The 24489-nt window shown below is 62.0% G+C and overlaps 2 protein-coding genes across 7 annotated transcripts in view; both read right to left on the bottom strand.

Moving 5' to 3' along the window:
* The window catches only part of AGRN (agrin), a 33759-nt gene extending 15848 nt beyond the window's left edge, over nucleotides 1-17911 (bottom strand). For 3 of the 6 annotated variants that reach the window (XM_058552559.1, XM_058552560.1, XM_058552563.1), the window contains exons 1-3: nucleotides 17628-17910; nucleotides 15273-15534; nucleotides 2468-2515 (exon numbers count right to left, since the gene is read on the bottom strand). In XM_058552559.1, coding sequence (XP_058408542.1) covers nucleotides 2468-2515; nucleotides 15273-15534; nucleotides 17628-17834 — 517 coding nt within the window. In that variant the 5' untranslated portion in view covers nucleotides 17835-17910. Of the gene's footprint in view, nucleotides 1-2467; nucleotides 2516-3091; nucleotides 3685-15272; nucleotides 15535-17627 lie in introns of those variants that run through there. The other 3 variants (XM_058552558.1, XM_058552561.1, XM_058552564.1) reach the window with 3 other exon arrangements.
* Nucleotides 17912-20145: 2234 nt separating this feature from the next.
* ISG15 (ISG15 ubiquitin like modifier) lies at nucleotides 20146-21302 on the bottom strand. Its single transcript, XM_058552557.1, has 2 exons — nucleotides 21172-21302; nucleotides 20146-20698 (listed from the first exon to the last, which is right to left on the bottom strand). Exons 1-2 carry the CDS (start codon nucleotides 21172-21174, stop codon nucleotides 20204-20206), a joined length of 498 nt encoding a protein of 165 aa, XP_058408540.1. The 5' UTR covers nucleotides 21175-21302; the 3' UTR covers nucleotides 20146-20203.
* Between the last annotated feature and the right edge of the window lie 3187 nt (nucleotides 21303-24489).

Raw genomic sequence — 24489 nt, 5'->3', positions numbered from 1 at the left:
AAAACCAGACTCCAACCACGTCCACCTGACCCCTCCTTCACGCTCTCCATCTCCCTCCCTCTCCCTCAGCGCTTCCCTCTCACAGTCAGCCCTCCCTTGCCCAAGGCCCTCGGGACGCCCAAGCCAAATCTACAGGCACTTGCTGATGTCCGGCTGGCTGCTCTGTTCGGCTTCAACTGGACCTGCTGACCAAGGTCTCTCCCAGGGTCTGGACCCATGGCCAAGGGCCCGGTCACCTCATTGCACCTCTGGCTCCTCTGCCAGGTGCTATGTGTCTGTGCCCTAGGCCTCTCTCTCCCTCTGGTCACCTTGGTCCAGCCAGACTCCTCCCACGGTCCCAACCCTTTGGCCAAGAACATCTACTGCTCAATGGCTGCATGTTCCTCGCCTACTAAGACCTGCACCCTGCCTCCACAGCACAGGGTTCTGCTTTGTCCCCCGAAAGAGAGACTAGGGAGGAAGGTGATGATGATGGCAGTAACTCTTGATGAGTGACGCTGGGGCAGTGGGTCACGTGCAAGAGGACTGGAAGGCGAGGGGCCGGTGCAGTGGGCCAGAGATATCTCGGGGACAGGCTCCCTGGGACCAGCTATTAGACTGGAGGTGGCCGAGGGCAGAGGAGGGGCCAGGGCGCCTTCGGGGGGCCATCGAGCTGAGGCCTCAGCACTGACCCCCAAGTTAGCCGGGCAGGTCCAGATCCCAGCGCTGTCACCTCCCATCACTCTGTGGAGCCTGCTCCCTGCTCGCCCAGGGTGGCAGTTCCCGAGGGGCAGTCTCCTGGCTCCCAGGGCAGCTGGTGACGTGACGTGGGCAAAGCTGAGGTATGGAGCGTATGGTGCTTGTCCCCTGTCCCGGCTGAAATAGCCTCTCCTCCCCAGGCCCAAGCTCAGGCTGTCAGGTCAGGTGCGGGCTGCTCCCGTGCATCCCCTTGGTGCCCGCTTCATGAGCGCCCGTTGACAAGTCTGTTCCCCCATGGGAGCAGGGGATCACAGAGGCTCAAGACAGGTTTAAACGTACACAAGCACAGAGACCATGTGCACAGACAGGTGCGATCGCACATGTACACATGCACACGCGTGCAGGTATGGCTTGTCGTAACACCACACCGTGTGCCAGGCAGCACTCAGGCCTTCCCTGTGTTAGCCCTTGATCCCCATGCAAACTGCCCCTCGCAAACGCAGGTGGAGTCCCCAGGCACCCACGAGCCGCATGCCCCTCACAGGTCACATCGGGGGCTGCCACACCTGCCCCAGCACAGCCTCCTGCAGGAGCCTCTCTGGCCACTCAGCTTCCCTGGCACAGTCTCCCTCCCTGCAGCCCAAGGCCCCCTCAGCATGTGCAATGCTGGAGGCGGTGGCGGCTTTTTATAGCCACCGGTTGGAGCGGGTATATTTAACTCCCCTCCTGGTCTTGGTGGGTTGGGAAACAGAGCAGACGCCCTGAGCCCTGCCTGTAGCCACAAACAGGCGGTGTGTGCGCCTGGGAGGGATGATGACGCCACAGCGTGTAGCTGTCCCGAGTGTGCGATGGGATCGGAGTGGGTGTGGGGCCCACGTGTGCCACTGTGGGGAGGGCCAGTGTGTGTGTAAAGGAAAGCAGAGGCACAGGCTTCCGGGCTCCAGGAGAGGAGGCTGAGGACGCTGGGAGGAGGGTGTCCCCCCACCTGAGCCCGATCTTTACATCCAGGTGGCTCCGGGCCTCTGAGTACCACCGACGGGACACTCCGTCCTGGGCCCGAGCCTCCAGCCCAGCGCAGACCTCCCTCCTCCCACAGCCCGCCCCATGCAGGCACACCCTCTGTATGTGACTTTTGAGAACCTGGGCTCAGGGTGAGGCTCCCCTGCCCAGTGGGGGCCCAGGTGCTGTGAGCAAACCCGCCCCCCAGAGGACCCCAGGCCGCCCCTTGCCCTTGCCCTTCTGCGGGCATCAGCTCCTCCCCTCCTCCCTCTCAGATCAGCTTAATTACAGCGGCCCCCGCACACCAGCAGGCCGCCCAGGGAGGCCAGGCCCCAGCCAGCTCAGCCTCCGGGACTGGCTCTCCAATCCCCCTCAGACGTCATTGGTCCTGCTGAGGCCCGCCCCCTGCGCCCCCACTCCCCTAGCCTCTGCACACATTGTCTGACCCATCGCACAACCTGTGGGCTCCGGGAGCTAGTCCCAATTCCTCAGCCAAGGAGGCCGAGGCCCAGAGACGTTAGAGCCAAACCTGTGTGCAATGACTGGCGGCCAGGACACGGCCAGACCCAGGGACGCCAGACCCCACGCCTCCTCTGCTGTCCCCACTGTGGACTCCCCAGAAGGACCCAGACTCCCTCGTCCAGCCTCCTCCCTGCTCCAGACACATCTAACACGTCTGGTGTGCACACCCTGAGAAGGGCCCCGATGCCCGCGAGTGCCACTGCCTCCAGGCAGACTCCCGAGCTCACACTGTCACCAGCCCACACTGTCACCAGCTGAGCCCACTCACCGTCCGGAGGCGTCGGGGGCACTGGCGTAAAGTGTGTCCCAGGTTTGTCTGGAAAAAAAACAAATCTTTAAGTTAGGTCTCTCTGAGCAGGTCCTTCCATAGCCTGTCCCTCTGCCCAGCCCGGAGGGGTCACGACCCCTGCCCACACCTCTACATCCCTGCCTGCCCACATCCTTTACCCATCCCCTCTCTGAGCCCTGAATGGCCGAGGCTTCGGAGGGACAAAGGTAGAGGCCCTTGCTTTCCTCTGCCCCTCCAGCTACACTGTCACAGCCTGATACCTGTCCGGGGGGCTCCAGTGGCAGGGGGTGGGCGGCTACCTGTTCCCTAGATGAGCCCAGGCCCCACCAAAGCCCCCAATCCCAGTGTAGCCAGCTGCCCCCTTTCTCCTCAACTCCCAAAGAAAACTGTTTCTGTAGCTTAGGATGAGGGTCAGCTCCCCCATGAGCCCAAGGACAGGTTTCAAGGGGTCCAGGGATCCAGAGAATGCCCCGTCCCATCCCCAGAAGATGCTGGTGGCCTCTCTGTGTCCCTGCCTGTCCCCTGGTCCTTGGGGGACAGACAGCAGGAGCTCAGCCAGCAGAAGCAGGGTCACTTGGGGTGGCCACGCCCACAGCCACGTACAGTTGTTAAGGAAGAGCAGCACCGCGAAGCCCAGCGTGGACGTGGCCAGGAGGATCAGGCAGACGTTGCAGGGGATCATGAAATAGCGCACCAGCAGGGAGACCCCACGCTGCTGCCGGGGGTCCCGCTCCAGTGGCAGGGGAGGCATGGCTCTTGGCTCCACGGCCCCCACTCTCAGGGTGCGGGCGTCCTCACCGGGTGCCCTTAGGCCTGTTCGGGGCTACTCCCCCCATTCTGGGACCCCTGAGGCAGCTGACAGCAGCTGTGTTCTCAAAGTTCAGTTCCAGTCACAGCCCAGGGGACGCCAAGGCCCCTCCACATCTCTCAGGGCTCACAATGGGAGATGTGCAGAATTCTCCCGAGTAGAAATCCCAAATTTGGGCTCAGAGGGAGGCGCGGGAGGAACAGAGCCAGCGCCACCCCTGCTGTCCACGAACCGTCCGGGCCTGGGCCAGAGACGCCAGCAGCTCTCCGCCGGGCTCGGGCTGTGCTCAGTTTTCCTGGAGCCCCCGGAGCCCCGCAGCCCCGATCCTGCCCGCCCGGCCACCCTGGAGAGGCGGTCCGAGGGGAGCTGGCGGTCCGTCGCCGGGACTCGGCGGGGCGGTGGGCGCAGGGCGCGCAGGGTCCCGGCTGCTCCTGTCCCGGGCAGAGGCGGGAGCGGCGATGGCAGCGAGCAGGAGGGGCGAGCGCGCAGCAGGAGCCAGAGAATAAAGAGCCGGCTGCGCAGGGCCGCGCCTCGGCTCCCGCCTCCGGCGAGCAGCGCCAGCTCCCCTCGCCGGGGCTGCGGCGGTGAGTGAGGGGCGAGGGGCGCCGCAGAGGGAGGGCGGGGAGCAGAGACAAAGGAAGACGCCTCCGGGGACCCCGGCGTCCGCGGGGAGTCGCGGCTGGCGGCGCAAAGAGGGATCGGGCGGGCGAGTGAGGACTGCAGGGCGGCTGCACAAAAGGGAGACAGGGGCGCCGGGGTAAGGCTGGGAGACAGCAGGAGGTAGGGGCTGGGGAGACGGGGGCAGGGGAGACGGCAGGAGGTAGGGGCTGGGAGACGGGGGCTCGGGCAGGGGCGTGGGGGGTAGTAGTTGCTGGGGCGGGGTGGGGGCGTGGGAGTGGGGGTTAGGGGCGCTGGGGTTGGGAGAGGAGCAGGGGCTCGGGAAGGGCGGGGTGGGTGGAGGAGTAGGGGCGGGGACAGGGACAGAGCTCGGGTAGGAGCTGGGGCCGCGCTGGGGTCAGGGCTGGGAGGGCCCTCCCGCTCCGCTCCCCCTGAGGGCAGGGCAGGGCTGAGCGGTGCACGCGTGGAAAGCCGGGTTCTAGGCTGCGGGCTGCGTGTGGCCGTGGTGCCTGCGAGTGTCTGCTCCTGCCGACCCCACCCTGGCACTGTGTGCGTTGGGGGGCCCTCAGGTACTGGGTCTAATACGGAGGGTGGGGGCGGCATGATGCGCTCGCCCCTCCTGGGGAACTGACAGCAACACTTCAGACCACCCGCACACCTCAACTCCCTTCCATGCAAATAAGTTCTATGTAAATAAGCGGTATGCAAATCCCCGAGGGACGCCCGAGGCGGTCCCGTGAGCCTGGAGCGCCCCCCGGAGGCCGCCCCGGGAACGTCGGGGCCGTGGCGTCACAGCAGGGCCCGGGGCGCGGCCCACCTGAGACAGCAGGGCCTCCCGTCCTAGTTCAGCCTCTGCACATCCGCCCCCTGAGGCCGCCCCTTCCCCAGCCCCTGTTTGAGGCCCCGGGTCGTACCCCATCCCCTCTATCCACACCAGTCCCGTCCCACTCTCTGCGACCAGGACCCCACAGGTGACCATCTCTATGACTAACACGTCCACTCCCCTGCACCCCCATCCCTACATCACCCGCAGTCCCACCTACCACAATTGGCCCCTTCCAGCCTGGACCTGGTCACAGGGCCCTGGGCCCCTGCAAGGACCTTGGCCATCTGCCCCTCCTAGAGTCGCCAGCCCTTCTGGGGGCTGGAGAGGAAGCACAGCCTCCCAGGCACGAGGACCCCCTTCACCTTGGGGTTGGGCTGCACCCCGGCCCATCCCAAGACTCCTCCGGTGCAGTCCCCTGAAGGGCCACTGACCCACTTCCCACCCTAGCTGAAAAGACATTAACTGCACCACCGTCCCATCCCTCTCACACTCAGTCTCATACTCACTCACACTCATGCTTGCACACCTGTCAGTAGGTACCCCTTTCAGCCAAACTGCTGTGGCCACAGCCACCAGTGCCACCCCTGTCACTTTTAGGCATCATCTCAGTCCATCTTGGGAAAGAAGCACTGACCACCTAGCCCCCTGGAGTCCTTGCCCAGGTCTGTGGACCCCTCTGCCCGGCCCTGGAACAGGCTCTTCCTGGTGCCACCCCAACTCTCCACTCATCCACGGTGGCACCACCCCAGGGCGCCAATGGCTATCTCTGTGCCTTGGCTCCCGCCACGCCTCCCGCTGGGCCCTCCCAAGGTCCCTCCACCTCACCACTATCCAGCTGCCTCACACACATGTCCCTGGCGCCCCCACCCCACTCACTCCCTCCAGGCCAGGCAGGTTCCTCTAGCCCCCCAACCATCCTCAGCGGGGCAGCCACCTCCAGCCAGCACCCAGTTCTGCCGGGTCCATCTCCTTTGACTCCTTCTGTCTCACAGTGCACACCAGTGCCACATCCCATAGGGGGCCAGCCTGCCATGTCAGGGTCCCCTGTCACCCACAGCAGAGGTCTTCATACTTCTTGGAGCCCTGGAACCTCAGGTTCTAACGAAACTTTGCAGGAAAAGCGAATAAACAAAGCGGTTCCCCCAAGACGATGGTCTCAGGGCAGCAATCCATCAAGCCACCTGAAGACCCTGGCCCCCGCTGGCCTCATCCCCTCCTCAGGGAGCCTCCCCTCCACCCCCCACCTCACCAGACCTCGGCACTGCCCACACCACACTGATAGTGCCAGTGGCTCCCCGGGGCACCACCCTGGACCCAGAGCACCCCGAGTAGGGTCTGACTGTTTATCTGCTCAGGGCGGGCTTGGCCCAAAGCCCAGGGACTTGGGGTGGGGAGCCCAAGCAAGCCACACATTCTCTCCCTTGCTTCTCACTGTAGCCCCCTGGGACTGCCATCTGCATCCCTTGGCTCAGAGAGGACCCCATGGACACTGCCGGGGTCAAAGGCCTGGCGATGCCCACTGAGCACCTGCCTGCACATGGGCCCTGTCTGCTGCAGTCATCGAAGCTATGGGACATCCTGGATGGCTCCACAGCAGGGGGAGTAAAGGAACCAGGGTGTAAAAGAGTTAGCCTGGGGATCTGTGGGAGCCCCAGGGGGCGGCTGGCAGGGGAGGCCTCCCCCACACAGAGACCCTGAGATCTGCCAGCAAATGGGCTGGCCTTCAGATGCCCAGTGGTGGAGGGGGCTGGCCCACTTGGCCAACACTGGGATGGGGCTTATGGCCTACCAGGCTTGGCCTGGGGGAGGGGAACTGGCAGGCAGCCTGGTCCCTCCCAGCCCCAGTCAGAGTCTGAGCCCCCCACAGGGGCTGGATGCCTTCAGAGAGACAAAGGGCCATTGAGGCCCCAGACCCAGCCTGGGGAGGGTAGCTCAGGCTACCAGAACTATTTTGGGATCTTCAGACTCCAAATCATTCAGGCCTGACCAGCCCACGCAGGCTCAGCCCCAGGAAGAACAGAGGATACTCCTAGTCAGGAATGAGCCTTGCTGGTCTCCGGGCCCACCCAGCAACCTGTGACTGCACACGTGCACACACTCAGTGTTCCAGGTCTCACACGTGCAGACATGCATGTACACCCACTCACTCAAGTTTGCACAGGCACTGGGTGTCACACGCTCTCTCCACACACATCTGCGTGCATACACACTGGACGTCACACTCACACTCACCTTCATGCAACACAAAGCATGTCTCTGGGCCCCTCACCCACACAACACACATTGGGTGTGCCCCCACGGACATGCGTGTACACACACGCAGGCTCTGAGCAGGAAGGTGGGGGATGGGGTCTGGAGAGGATGAGGAGTCCAGCCCAGGGGCAACCTGCTGGCCCCTTTCTCATGCAGAGACCCCTCCTTCACTTGGGAGGGACCGTTGCCCCCCTCCCCCCGCCGGCATGCACACCCGCACATGTGCACACACACCTCTAGTGCTGGGGCCTTGCCAGCACTCGACACGCTCAGTCCGACCTCGGGCTGGCTGTGCGCAAGGTCCCACTGCCCCCCGACCCTGGGTCTCAAGGTGTCTGCTGCTTGCATGCACAGACCCAGTGGTTGAGCGTTGGCTGCCTGGCGGCCAGAGTCACAGGTGTCAGGCTGGGAGAGGGGAAGGAGAGGGGAAGAGGACCAGGCAGAGCAGCCCCTCCCCCAGCTCCAGCCTCCTGGCATCCGGTCTCAGTCTCCATTCCCTCCCCCTGCAGTCTCTGCAGACAATGGGCGTCTCAGGGCAAGACGTCACTACTGGGGTCGGGCCTGCCGGCCAGCCTGCTGCTGGGCAGGAGGCGGCATCGCCCAGGCCCAGATCGCTGCCCCAGGTGAGGCCCGGAGGTGCCCACGTTTGACTCCAGGGCTGTGTGTGCCGACGCACCTGGCCACCAGGCAAGGCTTGCACTTCTGCCAGTTCACCCTCGCTGCAGGTGGTGGGATTAAATGAGAATTTTGGGACGGGGCTCAGCAGGGCTGGCTGCCTGGAAGGCGGCTGCGGGACCACCGGCCTCTGCACCCCTCCCTCACTTACACTCTGCAGTGCTCATTGTTCATCCTGCCCTGGGCCCCTCCCTCCCTGTCTGGGCACCTCCGTGGGCGGCTCGATGCAGGAGGCTGTCCTGAGTCAGATAAGCTCCCCACCCTCAGGGAGGTTACACTGAGGCAGAGGGTGCCCTGGATTGGAGGGTCCGAGGGGCAGTACCTGCACAGAGACCTGAATGATGGGGAGAGAGGTTTTCTCGGATCTGGAGGAGCCTCCTGACACAGGCCACTATGGAGGCCCAGGTAAGCACAGGCTCAGGAGGCCACAGGAGACCAGGAGGAGCCAGCGTGGGGAAGCCTGCAGGTGACAGGGGCCGGGAGTGGGAGATAGGAGCCAGCCGGCAGGTCCTCAGGCCTGGGCAGCGCTGGGGGGATGGAGCCCAGCCCCCAGCCTGGACACCTGCCAGGACACTGGCCACTGCCACCAGGGGGCGCCAGCTGAACAGAGGAGGAGGAGAGTGGGAAGGAGGTGGGAAGGCAGGAATGGGTGGGGCTGGCTCGTGCTCTCCGCTCCTCCCCTCTAGGACAGCCCCAAACCCACCTCTTTCCACCAGGCCCTGCCCATCTCCAGGAGGAAAGAGAAAGCTGGAGGAGCCAGGGTGGTGCCCAGGTGTGGTCAGTGCCTGGTGAGTCAGGAGACCCTGTGTTCCTGCTGAGGGCCTGGCCATGCTGAGCTGTGCACCATGGGGAGGCGGTGGGAGGTGCACAGCCCCGCACAAGGTCTGAGTTGGGGGTGCTTCATGGAGGTGGTGGCTGACAGACTCACTGGGCCAGGAGAGGCAGAGGTGCAGGGACACAGGGGCAGAGACGGAGACCCAGAGAGGAGGGAGCTGCAGAGGTGGAAGGGCAGACGCAGGGCAGATGGGAGACCAGGGAGGCAGCCAGGGTGCAGTGGAGCTCCTCCCCGGGGGGAGGGCGGATGGGCTGGCCGGTGGGAAGGCTCCTGCTCTGGGGGGCTGGCAGGGGTGGGGGGGGACCAGCTCACTCTCGCAGCCAGGGGTTATGGCAGTTGATCCCGGTTTCCTGCCCTCTCCCCTGCACCACGCCCACAGGAGCTTTCTCCCACACGCCACCAGAGCTACAGGGACCGCCTGCCACTCCCCCACCCACTGAACCACCGAACCTCGTCACACTGTCTTTCTTGCCCAGAACACCCTTCCCCCTTCGCCTTCACCCCTCAACACACAGCTCACACCTGGCCTCCTCGGGAAGCACATCCACACCCCAGCAGGGCAGGGTAGGATCCTGCTGCAGGCCAAGAACGGAGGTGGATGGGGAGGGAGCCATGACTGAATTAACGAACGCCTCGCTGCCTCCCCCCAGGAGGGAAGTGGGGGCACACCCTCCCCTGGCGGGCAGGCGCCACAGTCGGCCCGGATGTCTGTGCTCCTGTCTCTCAGGATGTGCCCTGGGCCTCATACCTGTAGGCAGAGGGGCAGGTGCCTCCAGCAGCTTCTCCAGGGCCAGGGGTAACAGAGGGGCTGCTACGGAGAAGGGCAGGGAAGGCTCAGGCCCGCCTCTCGCCAGCAGCCCAACTCCAGCTCCCTCACTGCCCTGCCACCCCTAGAGCCCTGTGTCGGACTCAGGGTCTGGCAGGCACATGACGGAACTCTCTCATGTCCTCACCGCCCTCTCATCTCCTGCACTGAGAAACCACTGTGGTCACTCTCAGAGGCAGAGCCTGCAAGAGGTGGTGCCCGGCCCTCTGCCAGGCACAGGGGCACAGCTGGACCCCAGGGCAGCAGGCCAGAGATGGGACCACCAACAGCAAGCAAAGGCCAGGACCCACACAAGGGCAGACGGCCAGAGCCCCACTCCAAGGCCCCTGGGACAACACAAGCAAAGGTCGCCCGCACCTGTAAGCAGAGCACCCGCAGGGACACCAGCTGGGGCTCCGACTAGAATTCTGTGTGCACAGATGAGTACAACTGAGGCTGCAGACACACGTGCACACACACGTGTGCAGGCCACACAGCTGGAAACAGCCGGCTGCCTGAGGACAGAGAGCTCCCCTTCTCCCACGCCTCACTCCATGGGGGGAGCGGGGGAGGGAGGCCAGAAGGGGCCATCTTCCCCTTCCCAGGTCCAGCTGCACGCAGCCCCTGGCAGGGGGCCTTCCTCAGAGGAAGTTCTCAGGATCTGCTCTGGGGGGAGGCCCCTGCGAGCAGAGCTTCCCTCTCACTGGAGCCTCCACCAGAGGCCTAGGTCACCCCCCCTCCAGATCCCAGTCACAGCCTGGGGCCCGAACATGACCCCTCCTGAGCCCCAGCGAGGACACAGCGCCCTCCTCCCCTGAGCCGCGTCACTGTCATTGGGGTAATTGTCACTGGGGTGACATCATTTCTCTGAGCCTCCTTTTTCTCATGGGTGAGTGGCTGGCACTTCCTGGGACCCTGGATGTCAAGTGCCAGGTGAGCTAGGACTCTGTGGTGACTGGCCTGCAGTGGCCTGCAGGGAACCCGGGGTTCCCTATCCCAATGGCAGTGGGGTGGGGGTGCTAGGGCTGGAAGGGGGGGCAAGGAGGGGAGTCCATCCTCTGCTCCCCTAAGCCTCTGTCAACTTGCGGGGGGCAGCTCGCCTGGCTCCCACAGGTGGAGGCTAAGCACTATGGGGCGGGAGGAAGGCCTGTTTCTGCATCTGTTTCCACCTTCCTGCAGTGATGGGGGGACAGGCTTTGGTTCTCACAGGGTTTCCAGGATTAATCCTTCAGGAAGGAAGCAAAGCAGCCAGGAGGAGGCTGTACTGGCCTGCCTACAGCAGGGAGATGGCGGGAATGGCCTCTGGCTGGACCCATGACCCGGAAGTCTGGGCCCACTCCTCCGCTGACCTTCCCTGGTGCAGCCCCATCCCACCCTCTGCAGTCCCTGAAACCTCCACCCCAGCCTGTGAGGACTGGTGGGGGTGGAGGGTGTGGCCCCCAGACGTGGGCCACCAGCCCTGACCAGCAGATCTCCCATTCCTCATCCATGCAGCACAGGTCCCAGCACCCACAGACGGGCAGAGGGGGCACAGGCCCCACCAGGATACGAGGCCAGTGGAGACAGACAGGGAGAGGGGAGGACAGTTTCTAAACAACTTTTGTTTCTATTTCCAATCTGCTGGGGAGAATGGAGGCTGGCCTCTTCTCTGGGTGGGGAGCAAGAGGGCAGGGTGGGGTCTGGAAAAAGCCCAGAGCTGTTTCCGGCAGCTCAGTCCTGCCCAAGGGAAGCGACAGCATCAAAGCCCGAGGGGATCTCAGCAAAGCCCACCCCCAGGCTGCCCCAGCGAATGCACACTAAGGCACGGGAGCCCAGGCAAGGTCAAAGCTGCACAAGCCCAGTCATGTGCTGACTCCCTGCCAGGGACCCCCAGGTGGGGAGAGGACAGCACAGTGGGAGTCACGCCCCACCGGGGCAGACCCCCTGCCCAGCTTCAGGAGGGAAGGAGAGAGGGGGCAGCCTCCAGCCTGGCCTGCCTCCTCTGGCCAACCTGCCTGGGGAGGGGCTGGGGAGGGCACGGGTGGGTCTGGAGGCGGGTGAGAAGCTACTGTCTAGACGGGAAACAAGGGGAACGTGAACAGGGAGAGGCCACTGCCTGCTTGGCAGGGAGGAATGTGGGGGAGTAGGGCAGGCTCTGAGGAAGCAGGGGGTGCAGAAGCTACATGCCAGAGGCAGAGGGAGCCAGCCCCAGCCCTGAGGGAGGCCGTCCAGAAACCTCCCCCTGGACATCTACCTGCCCCGCACTACGGACAGCCAGTCCTGGCCTGGGGGTGTCCATAGCCTGCAGGGCCTGCAACCAGGCCGCAGGTCAGGACCCAGCGCCTCTCCAGCTTGAGCTGTAGGACTGCCCTCCTGAAGGCCCTGGACAGCTGGCCTGGCAGGGAGGAATCAGGCCGGCCAGGCTGAGCTGCAGAGAATGGCCGCCAGGACCCCTGGCTTCAGGGCTGGGCAGGGCTGGGCTGGGCCAGCGCCAGACTTACTCCGACCCTGTCCCTGTGCCAGGCCCCTGTCCCTTTGCCAGGCCCCAGCAAGGGCAGACAACATTTCCTTTCTCTGCTCCTGGCTCCTAGTGGGGAGGGAAGGGCCCCAGGCCGCCCTGCCGGCCTTCAGCCAGGCCTGTGTCCCTCCTGGGGGCTTCAGGGGAGGCCCCAGGAGCAGTCTTCGTGAGGTGGGGGTGGGGAGGGTGGTGGGAGTGTGTGGGCAATGCCCAGACCAGGACAAGGTGGCTGCAGGTTGGAGGAGATGCTGGCTCAGCTGCCAGCCCGGGCAGGCTCACGGCGCGTGGGCGGCTGGCACTGGAGGAGAAGAAGCCACTTCTCTGACAAAGCAGGGGGCGGGGGTCTCCTTCCGGAAGAGGCCGCCTGGAGCAACAGGCCTCCCTCACCCAAAGGTGGCGCAGAGGGAGGGACACATACCTGTCTCAGTTATGCCAGGAATGCAGCTCCTGGGGCAGAGGGAGGAAGAGGCTTCCTGGGGGCTGGAGGCTGGGGAAGGGGCCTGACCAGGAGGCTGGGGAAGGGGCCTGACCCGGGGCGGAGCCGGGAAGACCCACCATGGAAGACCCTGGGGGAGAAACTGAGGAAGGTGAGTCCCAGTGGAGCTGGGGGCCAGGTGTTCGGCCCAGCAGCAGGTGCCCAGGCAGGGATGTGGAGGGGGCAGGCCAAGGGTGACACCCCAGGAGGTGGGCCTGGGAGGACATGCCCCCCACCTTGGCTGCTCTGGGCATTGTAGGGGTAGAGGTGTGCCAGGGACAGGGATTCCCTGCACAAAGTGGGACCTCCACAGATTAGTGGCTGCTGGACTTCATCCTGGGCCCTGTGGGGTCCCTGGGAGCAGAATGGGGTCAGAGTCAGAAGGGGAGGGGTCAGCTTAGCTCAAGCCCTGTCTATCTGTCCCGCTCATTATGGTGAGGCCTTGGCTCCCGGGGAGCCTGGGGTAGAGTCCTGGGGTGGGGCCCTGGGGTGGGAGCCTGGGGAGGGGCCCTGGGATGCCAGCCTGGGGTGGGGTCCTGGAGTGGGGTCCTGGGGTGGGAGCCTGGGGTGGGGTCCTGGAGTGGGGTCCTGGGGTGGGAGCCTGGGGTGGGGTCCTGGGATGCCAGCCTGGGGTGGGGTCCTGGAGTGGGGTCCTGGGGTGGGGTCCTGGGGTGGGTCCTGGGGTAGGGTCCTGGGGTAGAGTCCTGGGATGGGAGCCTAGGGTGGGGTCCTGGGATGCCAGCCTGGGGTGGGGTCCTGGAGTGGGAGCCTGGGGTGGGGTCCTGCAGTGGGAGCCTGGGGTGGGGTCCTGGGGTGGGGCCCTGGGGTGGAGTCCGAGGTCCTTATCTCCCACAGAACAGGAGGCCGACCCTCCTCCCACCCCACGCAGTTTGGGGGAGGTGGGCCCAGGACCTTCCTCCCCAAGCCTGGCCCCAGCTCCAGGGGCCCTTGTTCCTCAGGCCTCGGGGAGCCTCAGAAGGGAAGCACCCCGTCTCACCCTGGGCCCCTGGGATGCATCAACCCTGTCCTAGTGCCCCGCCCTCCCAGCCCACCCCATGGTATCCTGGTCTGCTTCCACAGCAGAGACCCACATCCCCTGCTCCAAACCTCCACTGGAGTCTAAGCTCCTCACTCCAGGCCGCTCCCCTCCTGGGGGCTCCCCTCCACCCCAGCACCACCTTCGAGGCCTCAAGTAAGTCATGGCGACTTCCTTTCCCTTCATCTCTGTGAACAGCTTTCTCCGAGACCCTCCTCCCTGGTGCGCCCACCCAGAAGGTGGCCTCGGCCCCTCCTGGGTGCTCACCCCATTGCTGCACGCTGGCCTGTGGGTCCCAGCGCGCCCCCTCAGCTGGAGCTTGGGTCCCAGACTTGGGTCCCTGAGTGCTGGCCACCAGGGCAGGTGGCACACAGTAGGTCAAGTGTCATCCAGTCCTGGCTGGGGGTCTCTCCCTGTGGACCCTCTTCTCCCTCTGTCCCTCTGCCCAGCCTGACAGACCCAGAGCCAGGGCCTGGTGGGTGGAGTGGGCTTGGACAAGATGCCAAACCTTGTTCTGCCTGGGGTGGGCCTCCCAGCACATGCCCTCTGACCCTCGGCGGACCCGCCCAGCTGTGGAGTTAATGATTCGCCCTCTTGGTCTGGCAGGCACAGGGGCCTTTTGCACCCTGACCCCTGCTCTCCAGCCTCTCCTTAGCCTTCCCCTCCTTTCACAGCCTGCCCGTCTCTATGCCACCCTTCCATCTTTCCCCCAGACCACAAGCTTCCACAGCAGGGCCTGGGTCTGAGTCCTCGCCTGGCAGGTGGGCCCGGCGGGGGCCCCTCAGCTGAGCAAGTGCTGAAAAGGGACCAAGGACACAGCCCTGCTGGCTTCTCTGAGGGGTGCTGCAGCAGAGACCCTAGAGGGAGGCTGATCGCAGGCTGGGCAGATGCCACGGGGCTCTGCACTCAAGTCCTGCCCTCCCCTGCAGAGTCCTCCCCCGGCCAGATGAGTCCACCAGTCGGACCCCACAAAAGCCAGGCCAGCATCACAGTAGCATGTTAGACAGAAGGCGGGGCTTCCCTGCCGGCTAAGAGAACATATCAGATGGACAGGGTCTCTTCCCAGGACAGGAAATCATGGACCCTTCCCACTGCCCTGGGAGGAAGCATTCTCTTGCTCTTCCCCCACATCCCTTCCCAGGCAGCCATGAGGGGACAGACAGGATGTGGGGGCGACAGGCAGTTCCTATATTCTCCCTGCCACATTCCCCAGCAAGAATTTCAGCCCCCAACTGGGACTGTTCTGGGCGACGGGGGGAGCCCCGGTCATGGGATTCAGCTCACCTCCCAGAGGCTGTGGTGGGGGAGGGGCGCTCGGGCCATTCAGAATGGACGCGTGGGGACAGCAGAGAAGAAAAAGTTCCTCACCTCGATTAGGGAATCCCACACTCACTCAAACACCAGAAGCACCCCACCCCACAGAACTGCCCCATCCCAGGAATGACAAGCCGCTTGGAACACACATGGGGGCAGCCCCCCATCCCTATGCCCCCCTAGGGGTTTGCTCAACATCTGGGCCCCATCTAGACAGATGTTCGGGCTTCTGCAGGCACATAAACAGCTGGTGTTCATTCACCTGGTCCCAGCCTCTTCCCTAGAAAAGGACTCTCCAGGAGGCAGTGTGCAGAGCTGGGGAGGGGGAGTCAAAGAGGAGGAGCAGAAGGCCTGTCCCTTTGCAGGGCTGCGACTTGCTTGGCTCCAAGACGAAAGATGGCGGCATTGTGGGGGGTCGGGGGGAACACTGCTAACATCAGAGATTGGAGCTGACCTCGAGCTGCCCAGACACAGCCGGGAAGCAGGGAGCTGGAAAGCAGAGAGGGCCGGACCACAAGACACCGTGTGCTCTAGCCTACAGCAAACTCTCCTCTGTCCCCAAGGCACGACAGGCCTCTCAGTCACGTCCCTGAGTCTGCCCACCTCAGTCGCCCTTCTGCCGCTGCACGAATCCCCACACACCTTCCACGCAGTGCTCCACCTCCTCCAGGTTCCGCAGTGTGATGCGCATGAGGCTGGAGTTGAGCATCAGCTCATTCTTGTGGGCTGGCCACAGGTATGGGGGTGCAGGGTTCACAAAGAAGATCCTGGTGTCCCCAGTGGACACCTGGTTGTCACAGATGAGGGGGTCTCCGAAGCCGCCAATCACCACCTTGTTGCCGCCGTCCAGCAGGCTCTCCTGGGTCACCACATCTCTGCCCTTCAAGTACCGCCAGACCCGAACCTGGGGTGGAGGTGGGGGGGTAGGTATCAGTGGTCCTCTTCCCACTGGGAAGACGGGCTACAGAGCACAGAGACAAACACCAGACTGGGCGCCTTCCCACCTCAGTTGCTCACGCCAGATGTCCAGAGTAGATGCAAATCCTGGGCAGAGATGTGCAAAGACTTTTGGGGCAGACCCCCAGGAGGAGGCTGGAGGGAGGCACATGCATGGTGGATGCCACTGCCCAGGCGTGTCACACACGAGGACATGCAGCCCTGAACACACCCCTCCCCCACCCCAGGGGTCTAACCGACCCCAGCCACCAAGACTGCAATAATGTCCATCTCAGCTCTGGCTGGATATGAGAAGGGGACCCCCCCCCTGGCCTGGGATGCCCACCTTCCACGCCCCCACTCTCCCCATCTGCCCACCTGCTACTCTGGGCTCTAAGCTCAGGGCTCTGGGCCAGCTTGGCTCCTTGCAGCCCTGTGGGCAGGCTGACACCCTCCCCACCAGGAGGTGAAAGACCCCTCCTCCTGCCAGGCTCCTACAGTGAGTGCAGTCAAGGCACTCTACGAACCACAAAATCAAGTTGGGGCAGCACAGGGCGGCCCCACCCTCCACACTCCAGTTCTTGGGGCCCTGAGGGCACCTGCTCTGGCATACCATGCCCTGAGAGCCCACAGCATACCTAGGGGGGCCCAGGAGGGTCAAAGGAGCTGCAGACTGAGCGGGCTGTCCTCAAAGGAACAGGTCCACAGGGACATGCAGCCAGAGGGCATTAGCCCACGAACTCCCTGAGAAGAAGCCCCTTTCTTCAGGAGCTCTGAGGGGCCGGGACTTCTGGAATCAGGGGTGAAAGACAATGGTGGCCGGTCCACCTGCTTGGCCCCTGCTGGGAGCCTCGGTGCAGCATCTGCAGGGACCACCTCCACCCTCCAATGGCCAGGGTGGAGCCTGGTCCAACCCCTTCCCCCATCTCCAGACACACACAGTAGGCTCTAGAGGGCCATAACCAGCAGGGGGAGGGCTGGGCGCTTTTCATCGCCTCCCCCCAACCCTAGCCACACCCAGGAGCAGCACGGAGGACGTCGGGAAAATCCTGCAGGGACTTGGCAAAGTGCCCTGGTGGTGGTGGAGGGGAGGGGGCCCGGCAGGGATCCCAGCTGTAGCCTGCACGGGCCTATTAGAAAGAAGCTGCCACCCCTCCCCATCTCCATGGAAGAGGAATGATCCGATTTCTGGTCAGGGAGGTTGTTTTAGGGGCCAGAGGAAGGATGGGCCTTGGGTCCCCTGAGCCCTCCCTAGGAACAGATTGTGGGAAAAAACCTACCATACCTACCCCAGGGGGCTCCCAGATCCAAAAGAGAGGGGCGGGCAAGCCCCGCCTCCCCGTAGCCCGGGGAGCTCCAGTTCTCCCAGGAGCGGGATGGGGCACCTGCCTCTGCCCACCCCCCAACCACTTGAGGCTCAGGAACGGCCCCGCCCACTTCTCTGCTCCTGCTCCCACACCCAGTCACTGCAGCACCCCCACCAGGATCCCCGGGGTTGCGAGATTAGATGTGCAGCCCACCCTCTCTCCTGACCACCCCTCTCGCCCTGGTAAAGGCCTCTGGGGAGGGGGCGACAGCACTGACCACAGGCCGAACACCCTAAGCAGAAAGCGTCCCCTTCCCAGGTCCCTATTCCTTTTCTTTGGCTAGTGGGGAGGGGTGCGGTAGTCATACATTCTCCCTGGGGGGCAGCGCACTTGTTTCCAATAAGAGAGTGGGCTTCGGGTGGAGGGGCAGCCACCATCGGGTCTCCGGGCTGGGCCCCGCGAGGGGGGTACTGCAGGGCACCGCAGAACTTTCCCTCGGCGCTCGCCGAGTTTTCCGGGACACGGAGCCCCAGCCGGGGGCTCGGTGCTCGCCAAGGAAGCGGGAGCCGGAGCGGCTGAGCGTCTGGGGCTCGTTCCCACGGCCTGGGGCGGGGGTCACAGCGGGGCGGCCGGCATCTCGAGGGGAGGGCCTCCAGGCTAGGGACCAGATCGCGGGGCAAGAGGCCCCCAGCCCAGGCTTCCAAGAGGGTTCAATGGGGGGCTCAGGGTCCCGGGGGTCCCGGCGGGGGCCCACCTTGCACGAGTACGTGTGCTGCACCGGGTCCACGTTGAGGATCTCCTCCACGGTGCCCGTGAGCACCACGTTCGCTTCCTCCTCCCGCCGCTCCAGCGCGCGCTCAGGGCACGTCCCGTCGGCGCCGGGCAGGGCGCGCGCGGCCACCACTAGGAGCAGCAGCAGCGGCTGCAGCTGGGCCGAGCCGGACCGCCGCAGACTAGCCATGGCGCGGGCCGAGGACGGTGGAGGTGGCCAGAGCAAGCGCGCGGGCCGGGCCGCGCCGGGGACGGGACTGGACAGGACGGGACGCAGCTCCCGGGAGGCGGCGGGAGCGCGGGCGGCGCGAGGGCGGGACGTGGGCGGGACCAGGGGCAGCACCGCCCCCTCTCCGCCCCCCCACCCGCCCCCGCCCCCGGCCCGCCCGGCGCCCTGCGACCCGCGCGGCCGCGAACAAAGCGGTGGGACTGTGGCGCCGGCCAGAGGCCGGGCTGGGGAAGGTGGGGGCCGGGCGGGGTCGGGCCAAGGTGGGTGGTGGGACTAGGCCAGGGCGGACTGGGCAGGGGGCGGGGCGGGCCCGGGGCGCGCTCTCTGCTGCAGTGGTCCCCCCCCCCGCACGCCCCTCCCCCGCCCGCGCGGACTCCCCCACCCCCGGAAATGCGGCTGAAATCGGGTTAATGCATAATCTGGGCGACGTGACGGGACTTCTAAGGGGCTCCAGGCTGCGCTGGGGCCGCAGCGGCAGGGGCTCCCTGGCGGCGGGGAGGGGGCTGCCAGATCCCGGGACCCGGCCGCCCCTCGGGCCCAGCAGGGCTGCGCCCCTCCCCCGGCGGGAGGAACTCCATGGGGGACCCCAGACTCTCGCTGAAACTGGGGACTGAACCTCGGCCGGGCCAGGACCTCCGGCGGGTCCAGGCGATGCCGCGCCCCCGGCTGGCTGGGACCAATGGGGGCCGGAGGCTGCGGTGATTGGTCAGGTCGGAGCGCGGACCCGCCCACCTCCCGGTCCCGGATCGGCTCCGGCCCTACCGCAGGGCGGAGGGCTCCCCCTGCCGTCCTGCGGCTGCAATCTCGGGTCAGCGGTGGACGTCCAACGACGCCCGCGCCAGCTCCCGGACAGGCGCTTCTCTAGCCAGCCTGGCTAGGAACACGCGGTAAACCGAGTTCCTGAGGGTCCAGGTTAGAGCCTGGCCTAGCTGAAGATCGAGGAGGAGGGAGAGGAGACTCTTCTGTCCCTCCAGGGCTGGATCTGCTGTGCCCCCCTTCACCCCAAGCCGGCCACAGGTCTCTGAGCCAGAAGCAGTGAAGGATGAACTGCCTCTGGAGGAGGGCCCCACCTCGCCAAGACACGGGTGCGGGGCTTCAGGAAAGGAGGGTGGCACCGACGCCTGTGCTCATGCTTGCTAAGTTGCAGTGCAACAGGTGAGGGTGGGAGCCCAGGGAATGCGGCTGGAGCCAGGAGAGTGCCCCGACACAAACACACCTGCCCGGCTGCGCGGGTCAGTTACAGGCAAGCCAGACCTGGGGGTCCCCCAGCCCAGACACGGACCCCCACAGACCAGAAAGGGGGCTTCTGGGCCTCCAGCCAAATCCCCCTGAAGAGGCTGAAAGCTGAGGCCTGAGTGTCCTGGACTTTGGCCCAGAGAGGTGTATACGTTCTGTGTCCCTTCCCCCCATCTTGCCTGTGTCCAAGGCTGACTCGCCTGGCTCCTGCGGGGCTCTTTTGGGAAATCGGTATAGAAGGAAGCCTCTGATGTGGAAGCGGGTGCAGATTGTGCCCAATCAGGTGCTCTCCATCTGGGACAAGATCTTACCCACGGACTGGATGAACCCCATTCCAGGTGCCCCTCGCCTGCTAGCCGTGGCCTCTCCATCAGGCGAAACCCTGAAGGGAGGTACATTTGTCTCCCTTCGGCAGCTCGCCCCATTGTGATGTGTGTTCATGGCCTGTCCCCACCGCTCCGCAGACCAGCGCAGGCTGGATGGGGCAGGCTGGTGTGTCCTGGAGGGCCAAGACGCCTGGAGCCTCCAGCTGGTGTAGACGAGCCTCCCTCACAACCCACCCAGCCGGGCCCTAGGGACTCACCCCCTCACCACTTCCAGGGTGCTGGTCCCAGCAGGGACCTCACTTTGTGGCATTTGGAACCAGGCCTTCCCTTCCCTGTGCTGTCTGCTGCCCAGGACGTGGGGGGAGGGGACCAGTGGTGCAGTGGCTGGCCGGGGCTCCACCTGGGCCAGGGATGGGCTCCAGCAAATGTGCCTCTTTTTGTTTCTCTACAAGTTAATTTCCCAAAGGTGTGGGGATACATCTTCAATTCCTGGGGGGGTGGCGAGGGCAGTGGGAGTGTCACTATTTAGGTTCCACTAGGGCTTGTCCCTTAACTTGGCAACCCCAGCCTGATCACCACCAAGCGACCCTGGGCTCTTTACTCAGCTCCCTCCTCGCCCCTCCCCCAACCTCATCATCAGGGGTGTGGAATGGAGGGCTGGCTGATGCTGCGGCGTGTGGGGAAGGGGCGAGAGCAGGCAGAGGCAGCCATTTAGCGTTGCATCAGCTTTTATTACAGGCACTTGGTCAGGGACTCAGGTGGGGGCCTTCAGCGTGGCCCCCGGTGCCCTGCCCCGCCCCCCCGCAGGCGCAAGTTCATGTACACCGTGCACCAGGCCGTGAGCTCGTACTCCCCCAGCTGGCGCTGGTCCTCCATGGGCTTCCCCTCGAAAGTCAGCCAGAACTGGTCAGCGTGCACGTTCTCCTGCCGGCACACCTGCTGCTTGAGCTCCGCCACCGTCTGCGTCAGCCGGATCTCATAGGCGCTGCTGCGACCCCTGTCATTCCTCACCAGGATGCTCAGGGGGTCGTCGCAGTTCTGCACGACCAGCAAGACCGTGCTGCCGGGCTGCAGGCCCTGGCTGACGAGGGGGACCCTGTCTTGCAGCACCGTGCCGGCCGGGTGGGTGGCCAGGCGCTGCTGGAAGGGGGGCACTCCGGTCTTCTGGGCGATCTGCTGCTTCAGCTCCGAGCCCAGCATGGAGTCTGTCAGGTGCACCAGGAACTCCTCACCTCCCAGCATCTTCACCTTCAGGTCCCGACCCTTTGGGCATCACACAGACTCAGAGGCCCTGGCACCAGTCTTGGGGCCCCTACACGCACAGCATTAGTCACAGCGCAAACTCCTAAGGCCCCTAGACGCTGCTCTCTCCTTGCCGTCCTCCCCGCCCACCAGGAGAGGGACCCCGGGTGCTGGAAACGCACAGGAATGCATTTCTAGAAGAATGGCCAGCCACCCAGGACCATCATGTCGCCTCCCTTCACCTGCTAAGATGCTCCCTGTGCCGGCCCCAAGGGACTTCAGAGTTGGCCACTGGGCAGAACCGGCCTTCCAAAACCCAGACCCTGAGGACAGAAGGAGCCCTGTCCCTCCCCTCCTGCTGAGGCACCTGGGGCACTGTGAGCAGCTCTGCTTGCCTGGCACACAGTAGATGCTCCACCCCCGGGAGACCCCACGAGGGGTAGGAAAATCAGCTGGTGCAGAGCCCACCTGCCCCCACCTGTCAGCCCCCTCACCATGGCTGTGGGCTCTGGCGCCGAGTCCTCCACAGGCACTGGCGAATCGCAGGGCTCGGCTTCCAGCTCTTGCTGCAGCCCTCGGGGCTCAGCCCTTTTATGGGCCTGAGCGAGCACGTCATGCACGGGGCGGTGTCGGCCGAATTCCGCTCCAGTTTCGGTTTCCTTTTCCCAAGGCTAGCCCCAGAGTGAGTGGAGGAAACAAAACAGAATGGTGACCGAATCCCTGCCCCTCAGGGGTGTGCCTTCGGAAACCCCCTAAATGCCTACCACGTCAGGTCCTTCACGGGATGACAAGTCGTGATAACACGATCTGAAGATTGGAAACTTTCACTTTCCATTTACCAATTTGCAAAATTAGCAAACTTGGAAAGCATTGTCATGGTCAGTTCAGAAATAACAGAAAATAGTGACAATCCGAACTACTCAGAGGTAATCACATCGCTTTAGGACAATATTTGTTCAGATTGCTTTCCTGTGAAAGAAATTCACCTTTTTTCTTTAAATTATTTATTAATTTTTTCCCCCAAAGCCCCAGAAGATAGTTGTATGTCATAGTTGCACAGCCTTCTAGTTGCTGTATGTGGGACGCGGCCTCAGCATGGCCGGAGAAGTGGTGTGTCGGTGCGCACCCAGGATCTGAATCCGGGCCGCCAGCCAGCGGAGCATGCGCACTTAACCGCTAAGCCGCGGGGCCGGCCCAAGATGCACCTTTTGTTTCTACAAAAATGAACTCATGGACACTATCCCTTAACCCAGCGAGGCCATTATAGCCTAGAGTGTGATTTAGTAACCAGTCTCATATTATTGAATATTTAGTTTGTCCCCAAATTTTTACTATTACAAACAGCACATAACGGTCATAAGTTAGCTAAAAATAAAAAGTAAATACATTTTTAAGTAAAAAAGTAAAAGAGTGGAAAAAACAAAATGTTTTAAATATGAATCTTGACCATTTTACCTCCCTCCTCCCCCAAAATCTCATAAGGCATCAAAATTGTTAACACACAAAAAGCAAACAGGGGGTTTTATTTTATCTTTTTAATTTATTTTTTTGAGGTAACATTGCTTTATAACATTATATAAATTTCAGGTGTTCATCATTACATTTCCACTTCTGTGTAGACTGCATTGTGCTCACCACCAAGATTCTGGTTGCCATCCCTCACCATACACACGTGCCCCTTTACCCCTCTCACCCTCCCCCCAAACAAGGGGTTTTAAATTTCTTTCTTTTTATTATTATTATTTGTTTGTTTGTTTGTTTGTTTTTGCTTGAGGAAGATTGTCCCGGTGCTAACATCTGTGCCCTTCCTCTATTTTGTATGTGGGATGCCGCCACAGCATGGCTTGATGAGCAGTGTGTCGGTCCGCACCCGGGATCTGAACCCACGAACCCCAGGCTGCTGAAGTGGAGGGCGTGAACTTAACCACTAGGCCACTGGGCTGAGCCCTTTTTTTATTATTTTAAGTTTATATCTTGATTCATTCCTTACATGAATAATATTGGTATTATAAAAAGAAAACCACAAACATTCATTGAAACAAAGAAAACAGAATGTGAAAATCCCCCATTTCCTCCAGATGGCCACATTAAACATGGTGTATATATCTCTTGATTTCTTGATGTTGGCATGTGGTACTATGATCTTCATTTTCTTTTATTTACTTCCTCCTGTGTTACCAGCTGTCTTCCTGCTTCTGATGGGCAGAACTAAATGCACGGTTATTAAGGAGGCAAGCCACAGAACCTGGGGAGCACCTGTCTTAGTCTCCTGCCGTAACAAATCACCACACACTGGGGGGCTTAAAACAACAGATATTTATTCCCTTGCAGTTCTGCAGGACAGAGGTTCGAAATCCAGGGAAACTAAATGGCCAAGACTATCAGGCTGGTTAAAAATAACCTGATTTTACATGGCTTATAGAAGACAAGAATCATCTGAAATATAAAGATACAGGAGATTTGAAAGTAAAAGGATGGCGAGAAACATACCACACAAATCTTGACTAAGGGAGACAGATGTGGCCATATTAACAATTTTATTAGCATATTAACAAAGAAATCTTATAGGCAAAGCGTTTCCAGAGATACAGAATAATAAAAGCTTGGATTCACTGTAAAATGAAATAAATTTAAACTTGTAGGCACCTAATAACATGGCCACAAAATATATAAGTTCTAGTCACAAATGTTAATATTCTATTTATGAAATTACAACAGTCACTTATAAAGGGGCCTTTGGTTAATATTTGGTCTCATTTACAAACTAATTTAAACTTCCTTCAACTTTTAAAACAACATCTATAATGTTTAATATACTTGATTTTATTTTATTTTTTTTGTGAGGAAGATCAGTCTTGAGCCAACATCCACGCCAATCCTCCTGTTTTTGCTGAGGAAGACTGGCCCTGAGCTAACAACTGTGCCCATCTTCCTCCACTTTATACGGGACGCTTGACTGCTACGCCACGGGGCCAGCCCCCTGATTTTATTTATAAGCGCTTCAACTAAGAACAGCAGCAACAGCAAAAAACCTTCCCAAGAACGTGCACAGTTCTCACCACTTACACCTGTACGCCCTGGTCCAGGGCACCACCCTCTCTCACCTGGGCCACTGCAGATACATCCTAGGGGTCTTGCTTCTATCCTGCCCCACTCCCATAATCTGTTATTGACCAGCAGCCAGAGTGATCTACACAAAACCTTCCATCCCCATGGCTTCCCATCACCCTCAGAGTGACAGAAGGAGCTTAAGCTTGCCACAACACAGCGGCCTCTGGCCACTTCGCTTGCCCTCGCCTCTCCTCTCCTGTCCCTCCCTCCTCCCCTGAAGGGCTTGGCTCCAACACACTGGCCTCCTTGCTGTGCTTAGGGGGTGCCAGGCACACTCTTGCCCCAGGGCCCTTGCACTGCTTCCCCTCTTCCTGGAATGCTCCCACGCCCCACATCTGCATGGTTCACTTCCTTCACCTCCTTCCCGTCTTTGCTTAAATGTTACCCCCGAGGTGGGGCCCCCCTGACCACCTGCTCCCTTGCTGCTTCTCCCCACAGCACTTTTTACCTTCTAATAACCATATAGTTTACTTACTCGCTATTGTTGTGGTCTCTCTCCCTCACTAAAATGTTCACCGTGGAACCTGCCCGTGAAAGGTGCAGAGGACTCTTGCGTGTGAACGAGTGAATCTTTACACATGTAATGAAATCAAATGTAAAAATGTGCTGAATCTTGAGTTTTCAGAATTCTGAGTTCTCAACAAATTAATCTTCCTATCTTTCTGCTTAAAATCACAAACCTCAATCCTTTATTAAGTGTG

Source organism: Diceros bicornis, chromosome 13 (assembly GCF_020826845.1).
Source record: "Diceros bicornis minor isolate mBicDic1 chromosome 13, mDicBic1.mat.cur, whole genome shotgun sequence".
In the NCBI taxonomy this organism is placed as follows: domain Eukaryota; kingdom Metazoa; phylum Chordata; class Mammalia; order Perissodactyla; family Rhinocerotidae; genus Diceros; species Diceros bicornis.
This window is presented reverse-complemented; position numbering and strand designations above follow the sequence as displayed.